Here is a 23,003-nt window from a genome sequence, read left to right as displayed (position 1 = left end):
TACAATGATTCATTAAAGTTGTTTATGGTATGAGTTTCTGTCAGGTATATGTACGATTTTTCTAATGCGTGTAATTCAAAATGTAATAGCATTATAACCCATTAAAACTAGATGAACATTCAATATGTGAGCGACAGAAGTAGTAATGAAATAACGGTTGGCACGCATAAAGCTTCACAGTGGTATGTCATTATATACTGTATTTTTCAGAGATTGATATATTTTGAAATTCTGTCTGATGTCATATTTTTTGTCATATCGAATATGATCAAGGTCTTGTTATTTTGTGTAATTTGTGTAGTCGCATAGTGACTGTGGGGTTGTATGCTTGACAAGCATCACTCCAATGCATCGATATGATAAAAATATAACTCTACATTTTCAGACCATATATTTAGATACATAAATTTACTTCCAATCTCTATTGTTATGCAAATTACCCTTTCAAGGGCATGGCTTTAATATTCACATTTTTATACCCGCAATTTCGAAAGTAAATTTAACCCAGCCATAGGATATTATAAAGACAACATATGGTTGGGTCATACAGGTGTTATCTCGCGAGCTCGCCGAGAGCTTTGGTAGAAAATAATGTTAGTCTTCAATTTGTCACCAAAAATGGTTGAGTTTTGAATAAATTTTACAAAATCTGATAGAAAGATACGTATGTGTATACTATTGGGTTTAATTTCACCATTTATTAATTACATTTTTAATTGTTTAATTCATTCATAAACTCTTGTATATTTCATGCAATAAACGTGTTGGTATATGAAGCTGTATACGTAATAAACCTCAGTGATATGCAATGTTGATGCATACATTATAGTGTTGTGTACTGTGGAAAATACGACCTCACCCAATATGAAATTTCACTTTTTCTTTGTACGGCCATAGTTGCAATTCATATTTTGGGCGTGTCCATATAGCTATTCATCAATTGATAAAGGTATTGCAAACTGAATAATCACTGCTATGTCTATATGAGGAAGCCACAGATGTTGCCACTTTTGCTATCAGAAATTTAAGTACTTTCAATTGTAGAAATATGAAGGGTGACCCCTGTTTTTTATGTTTCTCATTATTTTTTCAAGGCAACTATGGGTAGGTCGATTTATAAAAAAAGCAAAAAAAATAAAATACCATCTTCTTCATGTTTTTGTTCTGCCTCTCCTTTTCCTCCTCGCTATCTTTTCTTTTATTGGATTCCTGGTAACAAACTCTTTCCCACTTTCTCTACACAATTGGCATGTCCACAGCGCCCCCCCCCCCTTACTTGAATAATTTCCGTCATGAAAGGCATGCTGTGTTCGTGAACAACAAGTGTCGTTGCCGCCGCCATGACGGTAGATGATGTCGACAGTCCAGACATATGCTTATTATTGCTAGAGAGGGCTCTGCGGGCGAAAATACAATTTTTTTTTATGTCGGAGTTGAAAATTTGGGTCGGTCGGGTAATGAGAAACAGAAAAACAAATAGGATCATCCTAAACTGAGTTTTTATGTTTTGAAGGTAATCTGAAGAGAACAAAATAGTTTCGGTATTATAATACTACATTATAATACTATGGGTTTTAATTTTCCTACACTATTTTGATATTTTGCTGATGGAAATACAACAGTTCAAAAATCATCGATAACAGTTTTGCAGTATTTTCATTTTTTTTTCCAAGTTTTGAAAAGATAACCAAAACTTGATGATTGTGATGTAAAATCTATCACATTCGCTAAGAAAATAATAATCCAAAAGAGATTGAAGGTGTCATAATAAATGTTGTTAATTAAACATACATTGGCTGTAACCAGGATATTCTTTTTCGTTTAGACAACCAACACTACATCCACTGAAATTGTTAAAATACAAATAATTGTACACATCAATCCAAGGTCTAGCTTATCTATAAGTAGTACAGCAACATGTTGCAATCTTGGCAGTGCTTTTCGGTGCTGACCGAAAAAAAAAATTTGATTATATACATTGCACTATATACTATGTGTACTGCCACACAAATGAGTTTACCAACAGGTGATTCAATACTGTTCAGGATGTAGAATATTACGAGTAAGTCATTATATCTAAATAAAATAGTTTCAAAAAACATTATTCCAGTTGTAACCATTGCAGTTAAATGAACTCAAAATCAAGTCGTGCATCATATACGAACGATTTAATGAAGTGACTTAAAATGCGTATATAGATAACAATATTTTGATATTTATTATTTTTGGAAATTATTTGTTAAAATTTATTTGTATTATTGTGCATATTTTTACATAATTTTTAAATTTAAAAAAATAACTCATGGACATTAATGACAATGTTGATATGTAGAATATTGGTCGGGAAGTAAATAAATCGACGTGCTACATTCGCTGCAATTATTAAAAAAACATTCTACATTTAACAGCCTGCCATTTAATTGAAATATTATATCAGTTACTCTTTATACACGCGATTCGATCGAGGTTTGCTTACAGTTTGGTTTTATAAAATTCCTTTTAGGTCAAAACAAAACAAAATCCATTTTTCTTTTCAACTTTGTACACAAAAAGTGGAAACGATTAAAGAATGTAAAATTCTACTTTTGATTCACTTAAGCAAGTAATTGACTGCATCTTTGTGGATGAATACATGAATTGCAGAATAGGTTTTTGTGTTTCTAAATATAGTCATAAGGTGACCTTTGACATATAAGCAAATCAATCATGTTGAAATTGTAAGGTATTATTGTAAATTGTTCATGATAAATTAAAACTGCTTGGGGGTATTACATTCAGACTACATGAATACAGGGTTCTTTAGTATGGTCACCAGTTGCATATTCCATATATGGCTTTTTCACCAGTACATAACATATGATGTAAATGTTCAGTTGACAGGGTAGTAAGCCAGGGTGTAATATATGGCCAAGGACATTACACCTGCATCATATTGCATATAATTCAAACAGCCATTAAACAAAAACCGTGTTGTTTTGCCATTTTAGTAGTCAAAGAATGCAAACATCGTGCGATGTGAAGACATAAACTATGATATTGTATTCATTACAATTAGATCATTTTGATATACTAAATAAACCCTATACTGCCTGGCTATTTAAATACTCTCACAAATATATTATGTATGTATGTATGTATGTATTTATGTATGTATGTATGTATGTATGTATGTGTGTGTGTGTGTGTGTGTGTGTATGTATGTATGTATGTATGTATGTATGTATGTATGTACACACATGCATTCACTCACACGGACACACACACATATAATATATATATATATACCTTTGTAATTTATCTAAGTATAAAATTGTGTAAACAGAATCAGCGTTGCTTTGTTATTTTCTAGACCCTGTTTGGAAACATCATGTCGGTTTAATTGCATACAATATGTTGTATCTAAACCTAATTTGGTACGTTTTATATTCTCAATATAATGCAATACTATCGGGCTAATACATGTAAAACCACGGACATATATCACAAAACATTTTTATGTTTTTTATTGTTTTTTCATGCTCTTATCTTTCAATAATTGTTACAAATAAGCTTACCGGAATAAATACGAGATACATTAGCAACATAATAATAAAGCGGTTATGTACCATTACTAACAACCCATGTAATGTCATCTCATTAAAAAATAATATTTTGAAATTTATTCATTCAAATTAATGAATGGAGATGTAAATTATTAACAAATTCTTTTGTGTAAATGATTGATTATAGTAGATAAAACTTATAATTTTTAATTTTGTTAGCAATTAATTCTTTTCCTTGTTCCTTGAACAATTATTGTATTATTCTTTCATTGGTTTCTTGCAAAATTAAAAAAAAAGTAAACATGTCGGATCAACCAGAATTCATGTTCTGAATTCCAATGCTATGATAATGATATATCAATTTTAAAAAATGATCAATTACATCAAAATCTCAGAGTTCAAAAGAAACTCACTGTAACAAGTGACATACTGTGTTTACTCGTAATAAAGCGAAGCGAAGCGTATCCATGGTGAGCGCTGTAAAGTCTTTTAGATGGGTGTGTACATTTGCGTGAGTGTGTTGATAGAGCTAGACACGGGAGACAGTGTTTGCTATTTGAATGCTTACTACGATATATTACTTTATTCACATACATGTACAGATGGATATAAGGATCAGTTAAACTGTGATGAGGAGGTGGTATGTGGATGTTTAAGTCATTAGGACCACTTGGTAGTTGAATGTTTATTTGTGGATACTACAAGTGCCTTCACAGAATAATGAACGGGGACCAAGTTTCAAATCGATGTTTCTTGGCAATCACTTCTGATGTACATGATGTAAAATTACGAAATGGCTCTGCAGAACCCAACTTTTGCGAAAAATCGTTTAATTATTTCCTGCAGTGGCGTTCTCATTTAATCACACACAGTGCAAACATAAACCTGACTCTTGGAAGGTAGAGCAAAAAGACGCCCCTCTAGCAAGTTTACCTGTGTTATATGGTTATAGTATAATTTCTATTGTTACCCCTTTACTGACCTTTCAATCCAACAATGGACATTATTCTTCATTGTCATAATGGAAAATGCCGAGGTCACCGGCGTGGCCTTTCGTCTTTGACAAGCTTTACTGTATGAGAATAGTATTACCTGTGAACCTATTCACAGAGTTTTGCAACCCTTCGAAAAGGACATTTAAACTCTGATACCAACACCTGACATAATATTTCAGTGTTGCAGTATAGAAAACCATTCTCATTGTAAACAGCTGCCAATCTGCAATCAAATATTGAAGTGCTGCATATTGTTCTCCAATAGTACAAACCGGACGGAACGATAATATTGAAACAGAATAGCGAATAAATTGGGTTAACACGCCGTGTATTTGAAAGGAGTTGTTAATAGAATTGTGTTCGAGAACACGAAGACGACTCATACTGCTTGGTTAATGGGGCACAATCTGTAACTGTAAGGTCTAGGATGTTTTTTATTCTGAAATATATATTCATATTTTTTTTCAATTATGTAATGCTAAAATTTGTCACAATTAAGACAGCTTGGATTAGAAATTCGTAACCTGTCACTGTAATTGTTTAGGCAATGATATTCAAGTCACAAATTAAATGAAAATTTAACAAATATAAAAACAACCACCACCACAGACGACAACAGAATAAACAACAAAATTAACAACAACAACAACAACAACAACAACAACAACATCGGCAGCAGCAAAAACAATAATAATAATAATAACAGCAACAACAACAACAACAACAACAACAACACAGTCTATTTTGTATAAGTCGTTTTGCATATTTAACCACTTCCTCTGATTGTGTTGATGACGAAAGTTTTATAATCTGTATTTTATATTTTCATTTTGCACATTGAATTTAGTTTTAATCTGACTCTCAGTCACAGACTGTGCTATAATGGAAGTCGTTGGTCTAGGTCGCAAGAGAACGTTGCATCTCTCAAACCAATAAAGCATTATATTTTTATATCAAGACATTCATATAGTTTTGACCCTTTGAAGACCTGTACATTGTTTGTTTGTCACTGCAGTAGTTGTAAGATGATCTAGGTGTGCTTATTTGCACCTAATTACCTAATTGTCTATGCTTTCATAGTTTATTATTTGTCAAATTGTAATTGTATTATATATAATTTAGTCATATTTTGATAAGCACTATTATGGGGTACGATGCACTTGTTTGTTTATACCATTCACCGGCTGTAATTTCATGTATGTACATGTTTATCAATAGTCATTTACACCCGGTTTGCTATCTGTGTGGTCTTGTCTGTAATGCAGTATTTGCAAATTTCTTTGTTATTTTTCTACTGTTCGTGTCAATTTGTGTGCAGTCAGTGATTACAAGTAATGAGTAAATATATGAAATATGCTTAAGTTGTTGTTGTTGTTGTTGTTGTTGTAAAAGAGTTCGTTTATTTACAACAGGTCTGTGACCTCGGTTGTAAACACATTGACATCTTCATCAACTCCAGAATATACATGGGAGTCAATCTAAAATTAATATTCGGGGGTTAGTTTAGGTTTCAACAGGAAAGTATCGCAAAAATAGATGAATAAATGTGCTCAGTGATCAGTTTCAACAATAAAACTTAAAGTTATAAACCAGGACGTGGAAATTTAGAAAAATTCAATTTTGTTCCATATATATACCATCCCGGCAACAGGCATTGCCCAAGCGGCGAGGGTTCAGTGTTAGTGCAGGAGGACACAGGAGTACCCGGGGAAAACCTGCATTGCTCGATAGAGTCAAAGTGAACGACACTCTTCTTACTTACAGTGTGGCAAATTTAATCAAACCCTGACCGCAGTGAAAGGAGACAAAAGGTTTAACCACTCGGCCACTGGGAACCCAATTATTGATATTATAACAATGATATCTGCTATATTTAGTAACTTGCACGAATATTCATTTATTTCCTGAATAGTCAAGATAACGTATTGTAAAAATAGCAGGTTTTTTTTTAATTTACTGATATTCGAAAACATGACATGAATGCTAAATGACTCTCTAGTATCTCTGTCTTATTTTGTTTCTTAATGTTACTACAAAACCAAAGAGAGTATCGGGTTGGAATTTGGCAGCCTGATTTTTTGCATAAGGATTTTTTTACGAATTACATCAACAAAGTACAGACTCTGATAGCTTAAAACACCCTAAATAATGATATATTTCATCTCACTGTGAACACAAATCAACATCACTGTCAGATGAAACAGGGAAGATTCAAGACAAAACTGTTTATTTGTATTCACAGTGAGATAAAATATAGCATTTGAAATGCAGGCGCACTATCAAAGTCTGTATTTTGTTTATGTAATTTGTAACAAAACACGTTGTGTTGGATGCAATAACATTGTGCCGCAAAATTGAAACTCTAAACTCTCTCTAGTTTGGTAGTAATTCCGTTCAAAATAATATTGTTATAATGTCGTTATATCATTCATAATGCCTTTTGGCAAACAAAATCAAATATCAATTAAGTTTAATTGAAAGGAAATGTATTCAGCTTGAATCGCCGTGTGATTTAATTTGTTAGTTAGTTTGTTAGCCCAGTATCATTAGGTCACAATTTCCTCCTTAGATAACCTGTCTTGTGCAATTGTTGGCAATCATTTCATTGAAATGTTGGCGAAGGCCGTACCAGTCATAGTAAGGGCGTGTATTGTTTGTTTCATACCTTCTATTGTCATGTAAATTACATTATGTGACTCATTAGTTTGGGTGGAGAACAATAGTGACCTTACTGAAATACCTCAATTGGTGCCGGTTACAGAACACTATACATAACAGTACGGGGGGGGGGGGGGGGGGTTAAAGATCATATTACTAACTTAAGCTTTTAATCTTATTTCTAATATTCATTCAGTTCTCACAAACAATAAACTTAAAGTGGTTGGTTATATAGTTGACAAATGAGTATTTAATATGTTTTTCTTTTAGTTGTTTTCTTTTTTCGACGCAATTTATTTAGTTACAAATATGGAAATGGACCATGGGCATTTTTTTTTCAAATAGATAGCAAAGTTGTTTACCAATTATAAATCCAAAATGGATACCCATTTCTCATCCATGCTGTTACATTCACAGTCAACGTCACTACAAACATATCTATAGATATACCTATTGGTCTGTTATGATGGCAGGGAGGTACTGCGATGTCGTACATTAGAAGTGGTGGGATATGTTAAATATAGATGGTCAATGTTTATATCAGAATCTCTGAAAACCTATCATGTTAGGAAAGCGTTAAAAAATTTATTATTTACATACTATTGGATTTTGATATAATTATTATCGACATTATCTTCCATTACAGAGATTACAACTGATCACGTGTTTGTTGACAAGTAATGTAACATCAGAATATTTCAATCACAGAAATAAAAAAACGTCGATACTTCTGATTTCTATGGAAGTCTATACATAAATGTATCCATGGTGACACAAATGTTTACTCTAAGCAATGTAAAGTATCACTCCATGTATGTGGCTGTGTGTGGGCGCGGTTACTTTCTATAAACATATCTTCACTTCAATATCATTAAACTCAGAAGAAAATGAGTTGCTGACTATTGAAGTCTATTAAATAATAAACTTTGTTGTTACATTCTATAAAGTCACTTTTTTCATAATATTCTCGCATTCGGATAATTCATAAAACATATCACTGGCATGCTGTTGTGAAGTCCGCCTGGTGTAGAAGTGTTTATCTGATCCGTGACCACTGTTGGTTTTGCAACACTCAACCGTAACGTACTTGAAACTGTGGAGTATCGGGGGCATTAACCAAGCGTGTGTTCCTGATTGACTTGGTATCTAGAGCATACAAATCCTAAGGGCATGACAGTAAAAGTTTCAGCGTAGAAACATTACACAGAGAGAATGTAGGCGGTACTAAAAGTAATTGTTATTTCGGTCTCATTTACATAAATGTGTAATTAAAAAATCCAGACTGTATGGTTGTTGTTTGAAACATTATTTATCGAATGCTAGTCAACTAACTGACAACTATTTTAAGTAGTCTAATCACGTGATCTGAGTGTCATATTTGGGCAGGTGAACGAGGTGATGATGATATATTTTTTAGTATACCAAGACATTTATAATGACGTCAGAATCCTAGAGTAACGAAACTTAATCCATGAAACAATGGAACTATAGGAGACGTCATTCATTTCAAGGTACAAATTGATACAAGATACAATTGTATACTAGTATGTATTCAAAAAAATTTCAAAAGCCTCTCAAATTCGAATAATTTATGTATCTGTTACTTTCAAAATTTGCGAGTAGGCATACATGTCCCGAGCACATGTTAGACTGTAACACTATTTGATTTGTGATCAATAAAATGCAGTACAGTCTGTAGCTGCTGATAAGTGAACACTGAAAAGTTCGACATCCATCACGACTAACTAGACATGTCACTTACATAGTAACAATAGTCCAATTCTGTGGTATTCACAGCGATTTATCATGCAGCTCGCGGCTAGTGTATCGGTTGCCTGGCACTATTCCAACTTTATGTGACTTTTAAGCAAAACGTCAAACAATACAACATGGCCGCTGTGTCGTTACAGTACATAATATAATCCACAGTGAAAGTAATCCTCATCGGGTCACCGAACTGGTACCCTGTAGGGTTAGGGCTTTCCAATAACTAACGTTCAATTTGTTTATTTGTTCGCGGTTTCAATACATATCAGCAGTAATGATGTATATGAAGGTAGTTAGGAGTACTGGAAGTAACAGCCCTTTTCAAGTTACCGATCAGTGGTTTTCTTTGATACTATAAGCTGCAAATGCTACACTTTATTTAAGATAGCAAGATTTAATGAATACAGTTTCTTGGGACATTTTGTCAACATGAAATTAAATTAGTTAATGTGCCACTATGCTGATCCAGCAGACATCAAATGCAGACGTGTACACATTGGCGTATATGTGTCTGTGTCTAAATGCAATACATTTACATAATTTATTTCATTTAGACAAAATGTAGCAAAAAATTGCGATCTTGCTATCTTAGCGTAGAATATGCTGTTTCGTATTTGTTTCTGCGTGGTTGTATCAAACAGAGCCAGTGAACGATCACTTGAAAAGGGCTGTACCTGTAACTGATCATGAACACGTCTCAAGTGTAATTTTAAACGTACCTATCACAAAGAATACAAGTTGCGTGAGCAAGGCTTTATGGTTACGACTAAGACTAGCAACAAGTCCAAACAACAGAATTCTTTGTACGATGAATGACATGACATATTGACTTTTCCAAATAATGAGAATACTTATTGTTCTTTTGATTACAAGGATCGCATACAATGCTTGGCGTTTATCACGGTCTGCTTCTTTCCTTTTATAATGTCGCGTTCTCAATAAAATATTATGTGGTACTAACGTTCTCCCTGTAAACGCGTTTCGTTAAACAATCACAGTAGCTATGGTTTACCGGGTGCTTTGATTCTGGACATTCATACAGTTCCTCCACAACTGCGTATTACAATTTTTATTGAATAGCTACAAGTGTTGTAAAGCACTCCAACTTTCAAAAACCTACATTTTCCAAAATAATGCTGTACTTAACACAGTATGTGCCCCGGAAGTAAAAGTTTGAAAATTTTGCTGTTGCATTGTTAAGGTGAACTCGAACCCATTCTATGTTAAATCAAGGAAAAATCAGGGACCACCTTGTACATATTTGAAATAAAGTTCAAAATGATATCAAAATTAAACCGTAAGTAAAGATTGTGCTATCGCTTAAAAAGATGGTGAACCTTCTTGCTTTGTTTTTATTCAAAAAGGACACGGATTATGCGTTCATATGGTTAAGTTTTGAGGGACCTAAATAATGTTGATTTTTAGGGAGATTAATCCCCATGGCGCGAGATTCCCAGTAATTTTATACCATTTGTCTGCATTTTGTTTAAAAACGTTCTTGTCAAATTTATTTGATCAAAAATTATTGTTTTCTCGTGATGTTCACTATATCTAACTTTCATCATAGAATAGTGTAGAGGTCAAAACGTGGTCAGTAGTACGGATTGATGGTTTTATCAGTATATTTCTCTTTTCTTATCACATAATCTTTTCTTCCTACTACATACTAACATATAATATCCAAATTTCCTTTATCGACGCGGCAGACAATTGTAGCCCAAATCCGTGTCAAAATGGCGGCATTTGCGCAGTGTCGTCTGTAGGCGCGGGCTACATTTGTCAGTGTGAACACAACTTTATGGGACAGGATTGTGATACAGAAATCCAAGGTGAGACGATAAAGCTACGATTATCAGATATTCTTCGAGGTGACGGTTGCATGATAAGTTTTCTGGTTCATAATAATATATTGCATGCATCGTACCTTAAATGGCGTATGGTCTTGTATGAATTTTTTGTCATTTACATAACTTTCCATAATAAGGTAGACTCAATAATGAGAAATCTACAACAATATTATCAATATTTCTGATAAAATTCAATCTATTTTGAATTGATTGGTAAAGAGAATGGCCAAATTTTCACCGTTCTACTTTAACTTTAAATTTGCATGTTGGTGACAGAAGAAAAACAGATCAATAACAATTTAAAACTAGGACTGCTTAATTCATGCAGGACAGAAAACAAACATTGAGACCATATAGTTGCATTTGAAAGTCAACAAATATGGGGGAAAATATGGAGACGACAATGTGCATTCCTTCATGTTAAAAATTCAACAAAGATGTCACTACATAACATTCTAGTCAACGATTTTCATGTTCCAGTAAACCACTTTGTGTGTATTTAGGGTCACTATAGTTTGTGTGTCCCATTGTTTAGACGTGGGGTAGTTCTATTTCGGTTTGGGATATATTGGTTAGCCTTGGTTTAGATAGATTTGGTTTCGTTGGTGTAGTTTCGGGCTAGTTCGGTTTCTGTCGGTTTAAACTCGGTATAGTTCGGTTCCAATCGGTGTATGTAGTTTCGATAGAAACGTTTAGTAACTCGTTGATGGTTTCTGGTGACGGTAAATGTTCTCAACTATAAGTCATAATTTCGAGATGTGTTCCGAAATTGCACTCCAGGAATCCAAGAAGACTGTGGCAGCGCCCTCTACACAGAGGATGGCACATTTATATCTCCGAACCATCCAGAGCCTTACGGCAATTTACACATGTGTTATTTCTTCATAAAAACTGTCAATCGAGACTCAATAACACTAACATTTACTGAGTTCCGTGTCGAGCGAAATACTGATTATCTGTTCGTGGGCGAAGGGCCATATGCAGATGTTAATTCACCGATTAAAACATTGACCGGAAACACCATCCCGGAATCGTTTGTTATCAATGATGGCCAAGCATGGCTAATATTTTACACTGATGGCGGGAACACGAATGATGGTTGGGTTATGACGTACAGTGCACGTAAGTCGCTTCTAGATAAATATCCACAAAGTTTTACTGTCTCTTTAACATACATTATTATAGAATTGTTGAAACAGCGCCATGTTTATAATACCTGAATTTGTCCAAGTTGTTTCTTCCTAAGGATCTACATTTGTCAATAAGCTTATAACAGTTATACGAAGATAAAATTACATACACACATATATGTATGTACACACACCCACATACACCCACACACACACACATGCATACATACATACATATATACATACATACATACATACATACATACATACATACACACACACATACATACATACATACATACATACATGCATACATACATACATACATACATACATACATACATACATACATATATACATACATACACACACACACATATACATACATACATACATACATACATACATACATACATACATACATACATACATACATACATACATACATACACATATATTAGATTGTATACCTAGATCTATGTATATATATAAGCAATGCGACTATGAATACATACATATATACACAGACAGACAGACAGACAGACAGACAGACAGACAGACAGACAGACAGACAGACAATCTTTCAGAATACAAAGTGATTCCGAAAGAGATGGTAATGTTTGTTATTGACAACCATGCGACTTGATGAGTGGCCCTCCATACGGCAAAGTTATGAATAAGATTGAACAGTATATATTTGACTATAAACTATCGCGGCGTGGGGAGAAGTGTTCATTGATATATCCAAGACAACTGAGTAGACATGAACACTTGTTACAGCGCGTTGCAGTTTACTGTTCACGCCCTCCCTACTATTCTAACTTTCATATTAAAATGTCGACTGTTTTTACAGAAGTTTAATTGACTTTATTTGAAAGGTCCCGGTCCTTGTAGTAGCTCACCCTGTCAAAATAATGGAATATGCGTCAGTGACGAATCAAACACAGCCTATACGTGTACTTGTACTGATCAATTTAAAGGAGATAATTGTGAAACACAAGGTTTGTAAACAGAAACTAATGAATTAGGCATGCAATATTACGGTGATGTAATATAATTGCACGGAAATGGGATGATTGAATATGGAAATTAATAATAGTCACATCTGTACACAGCGCGCGCGACTGCGCACATGACATTTTCTCTCGCACACATGCCTCGGTACCTGAAATAGAATATTACTGCCTCATGTGCCTAGGCGCATCATAAAAAATAACGAAGATTCAATTTCTTGGTCGACACCATAACTTCCGCTCCGCGTGCCTCACATGTATTATACTACAAGGCGCAAGAGCGAATTCTATTTTGACCCTCAAGCATGAGGTCAAATGCTATTGAAGGTACCCAGAATTAAAGAGAAACGCTAGTCCCGGAAATAAATGTATTTTCATAAACTTTTGGCTCTGGAGTCATCTCATGATTTCAAATCTCACAGTTTTCGCTCGGTTGTCAAGAAACACAAAAATGAGTAATAATCTCTTAGGAGTCATAAATATTCAGTGTGTACGTAATAAATATTCAGACCCATAAGGCAATGGTATTCTAAGAAAGAACAACAGAGATGAAAAAAAAGAGCTTTCCAATTTGGTGTTTCTTGGCAACCGAGCGAAAATTCTGTACTGAGAAATCATGGAATGACTCTCAGACCAAAACTTTAATTTTATATATAATGAAAGTACTTTTATTTCCTGGAGTAGTGTTCCTCTTTAACATCTCAAACATATACATATGGTCGTACGCATGCGCACATTTACGCACACTTATGGACACATGCGGACAGTTGGCGAAAACAATTGGTATTGAGTATTTAATATTAAAGGGAATTACACGTCAGAAAGAGCATGCAAAATATAGTTTGTACTTTTTCTACATTTGACTTCGGTAGTATTTGCAGTAGTTTGAACATACAAATATTCAAACTGTAATTTTGTGTAAACGGTAAAGTATCCACTTTTTCTCCTTTACTAGTAACAAAATCTCACATTTAATTATAATCATTTGTATATTTGAACGAATCATACACTTTTTAAATACTCTGACCCACGTCTATTGACTTTTTGGTCACATGACATTATTTTCTGTTTCAAATCTATACTCATGGTATTTACTAATTCCACCATGTCGTTCCGTACCCTCTCATCCATTACCATGACCTATGACATTACACGTGACCTATGAACTTCTACTTATACTAACTATAATGTATTCCTGTACTGTTCTATCCCTTCTATATCCTACCGTTTGTTGTTTCCTTAGCCTTACCGTGTGATAGCAACCCATGTCAAAACGACGGAACGTGTGTTAATTCTGTCGACAGTAACTCTTACGTATGTACATGTACTGAACTTTTCGAAGGAGTGAACTGCGAGACTGGTGAGTGCGTATTTACCAATATAAACAAAATGTTACAGTAGTCACAAGGATGCTGTAAACGCTAGTTAAAAAGCAAAGTCCTAACCTATGGTTACTCTTTCGTATTAAAAGTAAAATATTCTAGGCCTTTTAGTCACTAATTTGCTACCAACGCTTGTCCCAAGTCCACGCAAATAAACACCCCTCCCTCCCCGTCATCATTTGTATACATGCATGGTGTAAGAGGTAGATGCGATTTGATGAGTAGGAGGTAAGTACACGACTGCCTGCGTTCAATGCCTAGTAGATGCAGGTTGGGACACTCTAGCTATCAAATGCTATAAATATTGACCCATAATTTAAAATTGGCTTGCTATCCGATCTCAATCCATGCATGATCACACAAACTCACAAAGCGCACAGATATTAGTTGCACATAACATCGAGAGCACGATTATCACTCTGTTGGCAAAACAACATTACAATGTGACGCACGTAATAAAGTGTTCCTGTTGTCGGTCATAGTCCCGGCATTTACCAATAGCAAGCAATATAATTCCTAATCTATCCTTAGTTCATTCTTATGAGCGAAATAGAATCTGTCCTTGAAAAATGTGACTAAAACAGTTTTTTAACCCTTTCAAGTTGAATATACTAGTAAGGGGAGATCACTTTGGATGAAACTGTTTGGCTGGAACATTTCCTGCGACTGAGTGACTGACAACAGTAGCACTTTAAAAATTGCAGCGTAGAAAGCGTAGGCTATAAGTTTAGCATATTATTGATAACACTGTATATATTCATTAATATGGATGAATATACTAAAATTGTTTTTCATCTCTAGGTGCGGCTGCTATTACAGGATATGCATTTTGATAATGTTATTACACGTAACTGCTTTGTGCTCTATTATCACATGTAGGACCACAGTAGAAATATCTCTGTTGAATTTACTGCATTATGCACACATTTCTTGATTTGTGTTTCAATATCTCAATTGTTGTTATTGTTTTATTGTAGGTTTGTGGTTAAATAAAATACAACCAAATCAAAGAATCAATCAATCGACCATCCAATCAATCAATCAATCAATCAATCAATCAATCAATCAATCAATCAATCAATCAATTAATCAATCAATCCAATTCGAATTGAATCAAATCGAATTAAACAAGATCAAACTAAACAAAATCAAAGCAATGCAATTCAAATCAAATCAATCAATCAAATGACACCAAATCAAATCAAATCAAGTGACCCTGATCTAAATCAAATCAAATGGTATTAATTGTATCTATAACTCCGATAGATACAATTATCACCCTTTTCTGCTTACTAATTCATGTACGCTTATTTTCTTCTTTAAAAGTTACGACGTCTTGTTCAAGTGACCCTTGTCAAAATGGTGGTACATGTATACCGTTTGGCGGTGTAGCAGGCTATGTGTGTTCCTGTGCAGACGGATGGCAAGGTGATAACTGTGAAACTGGTAAGTGCTCCTCGTTGGCTATCTCGGAATTCTGTGATGTGCTCTGCCAGAAAAAGACAACACTTATATCTGACACAGAACCTTCAGTACTTCTAGAATTCACTTGAGTTGACGCAGTGCAAGGTATTAAAAGGGAAATCTAAATAATACATTTATACTGTTCAATACTGATGACGTATTGCACATAATACGATGGTGTCACGTGGTTAACACCAACCAAGACTTACTTACCTAAAAAACACGAAATAAGGATTTTGACTGTCCCACAGTCAGGTTCTTTCACCAGCCTTTCACACCACTCCAGCAAGTAGGATAATATACCAAATGTGCGAGGCAACGTAAAATTACAAAAATGGGATGCATTTTCAACTTCATATCACCTTTAACACTTATACGTTGTATACAAAGTTTGATGTAAACACATAGCACAGAGGAGGAAACCAGGGAATGATAAATATAGGCTTGATTCAAAACCCACAGCATTGAAGCACACTATTATAAAGGTATATGTCCGTCCAATTGATGCTAACAGGAGGGAAAAATCATACTTTAAGCGACTGACTGGACCAGTTGAAATGTTTGATATAATTCAGAAGTTTTGAGAGTAGGACAAATTGGAAAATATAGTAAATTGTTACATTTGTTATTGGGAGTATATTTTACATAGTAGCTATGTTTTACTGTCCTAAATTCTTTTTCTTATCACGTGACCGAACTACCAGGTTCGTTATTTCACTGTTTTAAGTCTTTAAAATTGTCATGTCTTTTTTTTTGTTTCCAGTAACTGGACAATGTAGCACGCAGCCGTGTCTAAACGGAGCAACGTGTGTGGACAGAGGCACTTTTTATACTTGTGATTGTGTTACTGGGTTTGTAGGCCAGAACTGCGATATAGGTAAGGTGCCTAAACTACTCAATCTATCGAATTTCTTGACTTTGGAATTTTCATCAATTAGACACACAGTTTGGGATAGAAAATCTCAATCACTGCTCATGATGACTCTCTTTCATCATTATGTGGCATCGAAATGTTTACCGCTCATTTTGATCGAGAAAAATGGCTAATCGCATAAAAAATGGAGTGTATATTAAACATGGAACATATTCAATTCATGTGTAAGATGGTTGTTTGGGTTTTGGAGAGAGAGAGAGAGAGAGAGAGAGAGAGAGAGAGAGAGAGAGAGAGAGAGAGAGAGAGAGAGAGAGAGTGAGAGAGAGAGAGAGAGAGAGAGAGAGAGAGAGAGAGAGAACGCACGTGTATGTATATATATATATATATATATATATATATATATATATATATATATGTACATATATAATATGTGTGTGTGTCACTTTGTTTTTGTGTGCGTGCGCGAGCGTGTGTGTGTGTGTGTGTGTGTGTGTGTGTGTGTGTGTGTGTGTGTTTTACACCCATTACACCAAAACGTCACTGCAACGAAACTCTTGTATGTTTAATATCAAGGCTAGTACTGTACTTATGTAGTCAGACCCCAAACTGAGAGGAGTTTTACATGTATACGTGTCTAACATGGTAGAAATGTTCTATTATTACCCTCAAAGCTGACCCATGTAGTAACGCACCCTGTCAAAACGACGGAACGTGCAATAATGATGGAACAAGTGCAGAGTACACTTGTACTTGTACGGAACAATATACAGGGGATAACTGCGAAACAGGTTTGTGTGCCAGAAATTCAGGCATGCAAGTTATAATTACATGGTGTAAATGCATGAAGGTGTAAATTAGCGGGTAACGTACCAAAGGTCACTTTAAAGGGAGATGGGAATATCATGTGATTTTTCGGTACCTTTTTACATTGTTCTTCATAGCATGACACTTGTTGCGATATCCGCGATTCTTCATTGAATAATATCAAGACAGAAAATTGAAAGACAGTATTTATATTTATTATATATATTTAAAATTCCACAGTACGATATCAGTTTCATTTATGGGAATGTGAACAGCGCCCTCAGACCATATACACAACCGCTACTGTAGAATTTGACAACGAGGGCGCTATAGTTTCGATGGCGTGCTCACTGCAATGTGTTTTTCTCTCTTCCATATAGTATTCACTTTCAATCCATGTGAATCCCAACCCTGTAAAAACGGTGCAACGTGTACAGAACAGACTAACCAATACACATGTACTTGTGCTAGTGGATGGGAAGGGCCTTCATGTGAAATTGGTGAGTAAAATAAAATCTACTATGTAGGATTGTAGTGAACTTACTTGTAAACACGCCATTTTGAATGTGTACTATGGTACTTGTGATATCACTATGCATTCATCGTTGCTGTGAACTGTGTACCAATGTTACTGGCTCAGACAAGCCTAGGTTACTCAAATATTTGCAGGGGCCTATCCTTCCAATCAACCCAAATAAGATAAATATGTCCAGAACGTTAGTATTGCCTGGTCTAATTCAATGGTATTGTAAATGATTTTACAATTTCAGGTGAGTTTATTTTGTTGACTACCACTAAACTAACTTACTTGTCCCTTTCCTGTTTTAGGGGATCCTTGTCAAAGCAACCCATGCCAAAATGATGGAGTATGTTCAAGTGGAGATACCTTCTTTGTTTGTGCGTGTATAGGCGGTTGGTCAGGAGCCACCTGTCAAATAGGTGAGAGGAATCGATTCCTGTATTCTGCAGCATTCTACACTACCAATCAATGAGTACACTACACTATGTCACGCCACGCTATACTACACTACACCACTCCACACCACACCACACCACACCACACCACAAAACACCACACCACACCACACCACACCACACCACACTACACTACACACAATACCAGACCAAACAAAATACTATAAATGACATTAAACTACCTTAAAACTACCACACATGGCGTCTCACAATATCCCCCTAGAAGTGCTATCTTTTTACAAGAGTTAGCTAAAAAAATTGTACATGAAAACCCCCAAAATACTAAATCTTTGATATAACATACGCAAAACATTATCAAGAAACCAGTATACATTCCCCACATTATTTATTTCAAAATTACACTAATGCACATTTTATATGCGTGTAATGTGCTCTCAACAACTTACTCCTGTATCAGCCCACAGACTTCACTGCACACACATACACACGCACTTCACTATCACACATCACTGCATTTGGATGTATAAATGATGGCTGACTAAATGTGATATATATTTAAATATTTTTACCATGTTTTATCATAGGATGAATTGTACCATAATTCATATACGATGCTGCCCAATATTATTGTGTTACATTATACCATTCGTATAAGAATATGCATTACATATTCCTAAACATACATACATACATACATACATACATACATACATACATACATACATATCAAGTTAGCAATATATATATATATATATATATATATATATATATATATATATATATATATATATATATATATATATATACATATATACATATATTATAGTTTCTGCATGTCACTACATTTGCTTTTATATCTAATTTAAGTAATTTATGCAAACATGATTCACTTCAATTATCATTTACTAAAAATAATTGTTTTTACCAAGTTTCCAAATAGGAAGGAACGGGAATAGATTGTTGAACGATCAACAGGAATCGAACACCGCATTCACCTCTATATTATTTTTGATTGGCAGCAATACAACCAATCAGTGGAGCTCAATTCCATCACATGTTATCTTTGCTTGCTATTAACATAATATCTGCTTCTATAGGTACATGTGAGAGTCAAACACCTTGTCAGAATGACGGTGTGTGTAGCAACTCAGCGAACGGAGCATCATATACTTGTTCATGTCCCAGTGAATGGCTGGGAACTACTTGTGAGAGTGGTAAGCAAGTTAGGAGCAAATAATGTTTGACAGGTTTAAACTGAATATATATTGTGAAGCATAATATGTGGAACTTTGGAAATCACACATTGTCTAGCTCTCCTAGCGTTACACCAAGGAATCATATTTAATTAATGTGTTGCTTTCTTTTGTACAGTGAAAAATGTTGCTCTTGGATTCTTTCATACAGTATAATTTGATGTTGAAAACGTTTTTAGCTTAGCCATTGAAATGTCATTACATTTACACTCGAATTCTGTAGTATCGTAAACTATATAAGAATCCTTGATCAATGCCAACGCTTTAGGAGTTCACACACATGTCACGACGTTTTGCATTCCACTACCCGTTTGTCACTAGCACACATTTTTCATATACTTACAACTAAAGAGTACCGTTTTGTCCCTTTTGAAAGTCACATTTTTTTGCAATTTTGCTAACCTATCCTACAGCAAACCCATGCAATAGTAACCCTTGCAAGAATGGTGCAGACTGTCTTGGAGAAATTTCATCATATACATGTAATTGCCAGGCCAACTGGATTGGCGAATTATGTGATACAGGTACAAATAATTTATATGAAAACGTTGTATCAAAGCTGTGTTTGTTGTGGGCAAGGTCTAGGAGCCATCAATGCATTGTAAGGAATTTCATTTCTGATGGACAGATTCTTAATTGGAGTTAGTTTACATACATTGTGTTGGTTTCCATGGCAATAAGTATAACAAACGGGAAATTTGATTAAAAGTACACTTCTTCATTTCCAGTACGGGATTTACCCAGTGAAGGTATCATTCCATGGTTGATACGAATAGCTTGCCTTTGGTACATTTAAACAATGTAGAAAATTAGACTATTTTCATATCAGTTAAAGTAGTTTCAGTATATGCTCACCATTAATTTACTTTTTCACCCTCCTATAAAGTCGACCCATGTGCTAGTTCTCCATGTCAGAATCAAGGAACCTGCAACTCCGATATAGGCTCTTATTCCTGTACCTGTGTCTTCGGATTTCGTGGAGGCAACTGTGAACTGGGTAAACATATATTTTACATATTTGGCCATGGTTTTAGATGATCATTATTAGACAGATGTCTTAAATATCACAGCAAAATTATGTAACCAGGCAGTGAAATACATAAAATGTTTGTAATTATTGGTATGGAATTATCATTACTATATAGGCTGTCTGTCATACAATGAACAACGTCATATCCGGTACGGTGTTTCACAAGAATGAAATCCCCAACACAGAAATACTTTCTAACATGTCACACCCAATTGACACACACGTTGACACCCAATTAATCTTAATACAAGTAACCTCCCTACTTGCATTGTTCTGTTTGTGTTCGTGTGTTCTGGGAGAGTGTAACATTCCCCAACCCCAACAAAACAAAAAAACAAACATTTATCACAAAACAAAACAAAACAAAACAAAACATGACATCATCAGAAAGTCATCACGCATCATGGCACAAAGGAGTACAATATTATCAGTGATTTAATATTAATACCAGCTAATTCTTCACTTTTAATAGCATTACTCACTTCAGTTCGTTTTGTTTCGCAGTTGATTTCTGTTTTTTTAGCCCATGTCAAAATGGAGGAACGTGTGAGAACACCGATACCAATTATATATGTACATGTGCTGACGGTTGGACTGGTGACGATTGTGATGAGGGTAAAGATGACATTTTGAATGTATAGATGTATATACTGACAACTTTGAGTGATGTGTCATCTGTTACATCTATCTCCATCTACTAATCGTCTGTTCATTCATTGTTCAACAGCATCATCATTTTTTTTCATATCTTTCTAATAGATTATGTTAACTTGTGTTTATAGATCATCCTATATCATGTTAAAGTTGCAAATGACAGAGTAACCGAAACACTTTTTTTCTTGCCCCGCTTTCTTTGTCCCCCAAAATATATTTAGCTCCACTGTGTCTGTTTATCGGTTGCCATCTCACACGTTTAATCGAAAAGGTAAACATTCTACCTTTCGCCAGTCTCTCTCTCTCTCTCTCTCTCTCTCTCTCTCTCTCTCTCTCTCTCTCTCTCTCTCTCTCTCTCTCTCTCTCTCTCTCTCTCTCTCTCTCTCTCTCTCTCTCTCTCTCTCTCAAAGTACATCAAAATTGAAGACAGTTATAAGTTTAGCACCTTTACAAAGACAATTGTTCCGGTTACAGCTAGTGCAGCTTTAACACATATCTTCATATTACTATAACAAGTATCCATCAACCAATCATCTTCACCGTAACTTTGTGTGTACGTATTCTTCTGTCTTCACAACAAGAGACCACGCTGCGTTTACCATGGCGCATGCGCGATATTCTACACTGGCGGAGGCGTTCCTGAAATATAACTAATTCCAATCTTTTTTCCCCATTTGTTAATGCTAATCAGTGGATTATTGTTTTCCTAAGCCCTGTCTACATGGAGGGGCATGTACAAACACACCTACTGGATTTGTATGTGACTGTACATATGGATGGACGTATGATGATTGCTCCTGGGGTAAAATCATTATCACCTGATATGCCTTAGATGTTGGCATGATATGTTTGTGGTTTCATAATAGTGTTTATGTTGTAACATTTCTTTAGTGTTGACAGTTTTTCAAGCGTTTGGTTTATTTTGTTTTTAATATTGGCAATGTCCAAGATATAATAACGACATTGAATGCATTTTATAACATTTTTTGTGACATATTATTATTAACACATTTTATCATATATATAACAATGTGACAAAACGAAATGTAACCGTTCAGTGATGATGTGTTTGATGTAATTAACATATCTTAACCCAGGCTAACATATGCATGGTTTGATCAGTAGAAGTGTTTTACTCAAATTTCATCACGTCATACCAAAACTTTCTTCTAAACAGCTGACCACTGTACAAGTTCTCCGTGTCAAAATGGCGGACAGTGTGACGTCAACCAAAATGGCTACACTTGCACGTGTACTGTTGGTTGGTTAGGAACCAATTGTAAACTGGGTAACTACACTAATTAAATACTCAATGAAAACCCTACACATTTGATGTGTAAATAGAGTTGTGTACCGAATAATATATATATCTTACTATACGTTGTTAGCACACAAATACTATTGATACAGTACTAGTAAGTTCAAACTGGAATTAATATATTTTTGAAATAAAACAACTCTTTCTTTTTGTACACTTTTCCACTAGAACCAGAGTTAGATAGTTGCAACAGGGAGCATATAATTGTCTCTCAATTCCAGAGCTGGAAAATCGAACAATTTGAAATCATCCTTCGCATTGCTAGCAGTCGTTGCAAAGTAGTTCGAGGAAGAATTTAGATACACGTGTTCGTTAATTATTATGACAGTATGTAGG

General features: G+C 34.8%; 1 protein-coding gene across 2 annotated transcripts in view; it reads left to right on the top strand.

Annotated features, from left to right (window-relative positions):
• Positions 1–23,003, top strand: part of LOC144446007 (uncharacterized) — an 83,396-nt gene that overhangs the window by 3,797 nt on the left and 56,596 nt on the right. For both annotated transcript variants that reach the window (XM_078135675.1, XM_078135674.1), the window contains exons 2-12: positions 10,669–10,791; positions 11,590–11,931; positions 12,818–12,940; positions 14,196–14,312; positions 15,661–15,780; positions 16,562–16,675; positions 17,344–17,460; positions 17,857–17,976; positions 18,305–18,415; positions 21,200–21,310; positions 22,527–22,637. In XM_078135675.1, the coding sequence (XP_077991801.1) occupies positions 10,669–10,791; positions 11,590–11,931; positions 12,818–12,940; positions 14,196–14,312; positions 15,661–15,780; positions 16,562–16,675; positions 17,344–17,460; positions 17,857–17,976; positions 18,305–18,415; positions 21,200–21,310; positions 22,527–22,637 (1,509 nt within the window). The remainder of the gene's footprint in view (positions 1–10,668; positions 10,792–11,589; positions 11,932–12,817; positions 12,941–14,195; positions 14,313–15,660; positions 15,781–16,561; positions 16,676–17,343; positions 17,461–17,856; positions 17,977–18,304; positions 18,416–21,199; positions 21,311–22,526; positions 22,638–23,003) is intronic.

The sequence above is a fragment of the Glandiceps talaboti genome, chromosome 14, assembly GCF_964340395.1.
Source record: "Glandiceps talaboti chromosome 14, keGlaTala1.1, whole genome shotgun sequence".
NCBI lineage: Eukaryota > Metazoa > Hemichordata > Enteropneusta > Spengelidae > Glandiceps > Glandiceps talaboti.
The sequence above is the reverse complement of the archived record's forward strand: the minus strand, read 5'-3'. Positions and strand labels throughout refer to the sequence as shown.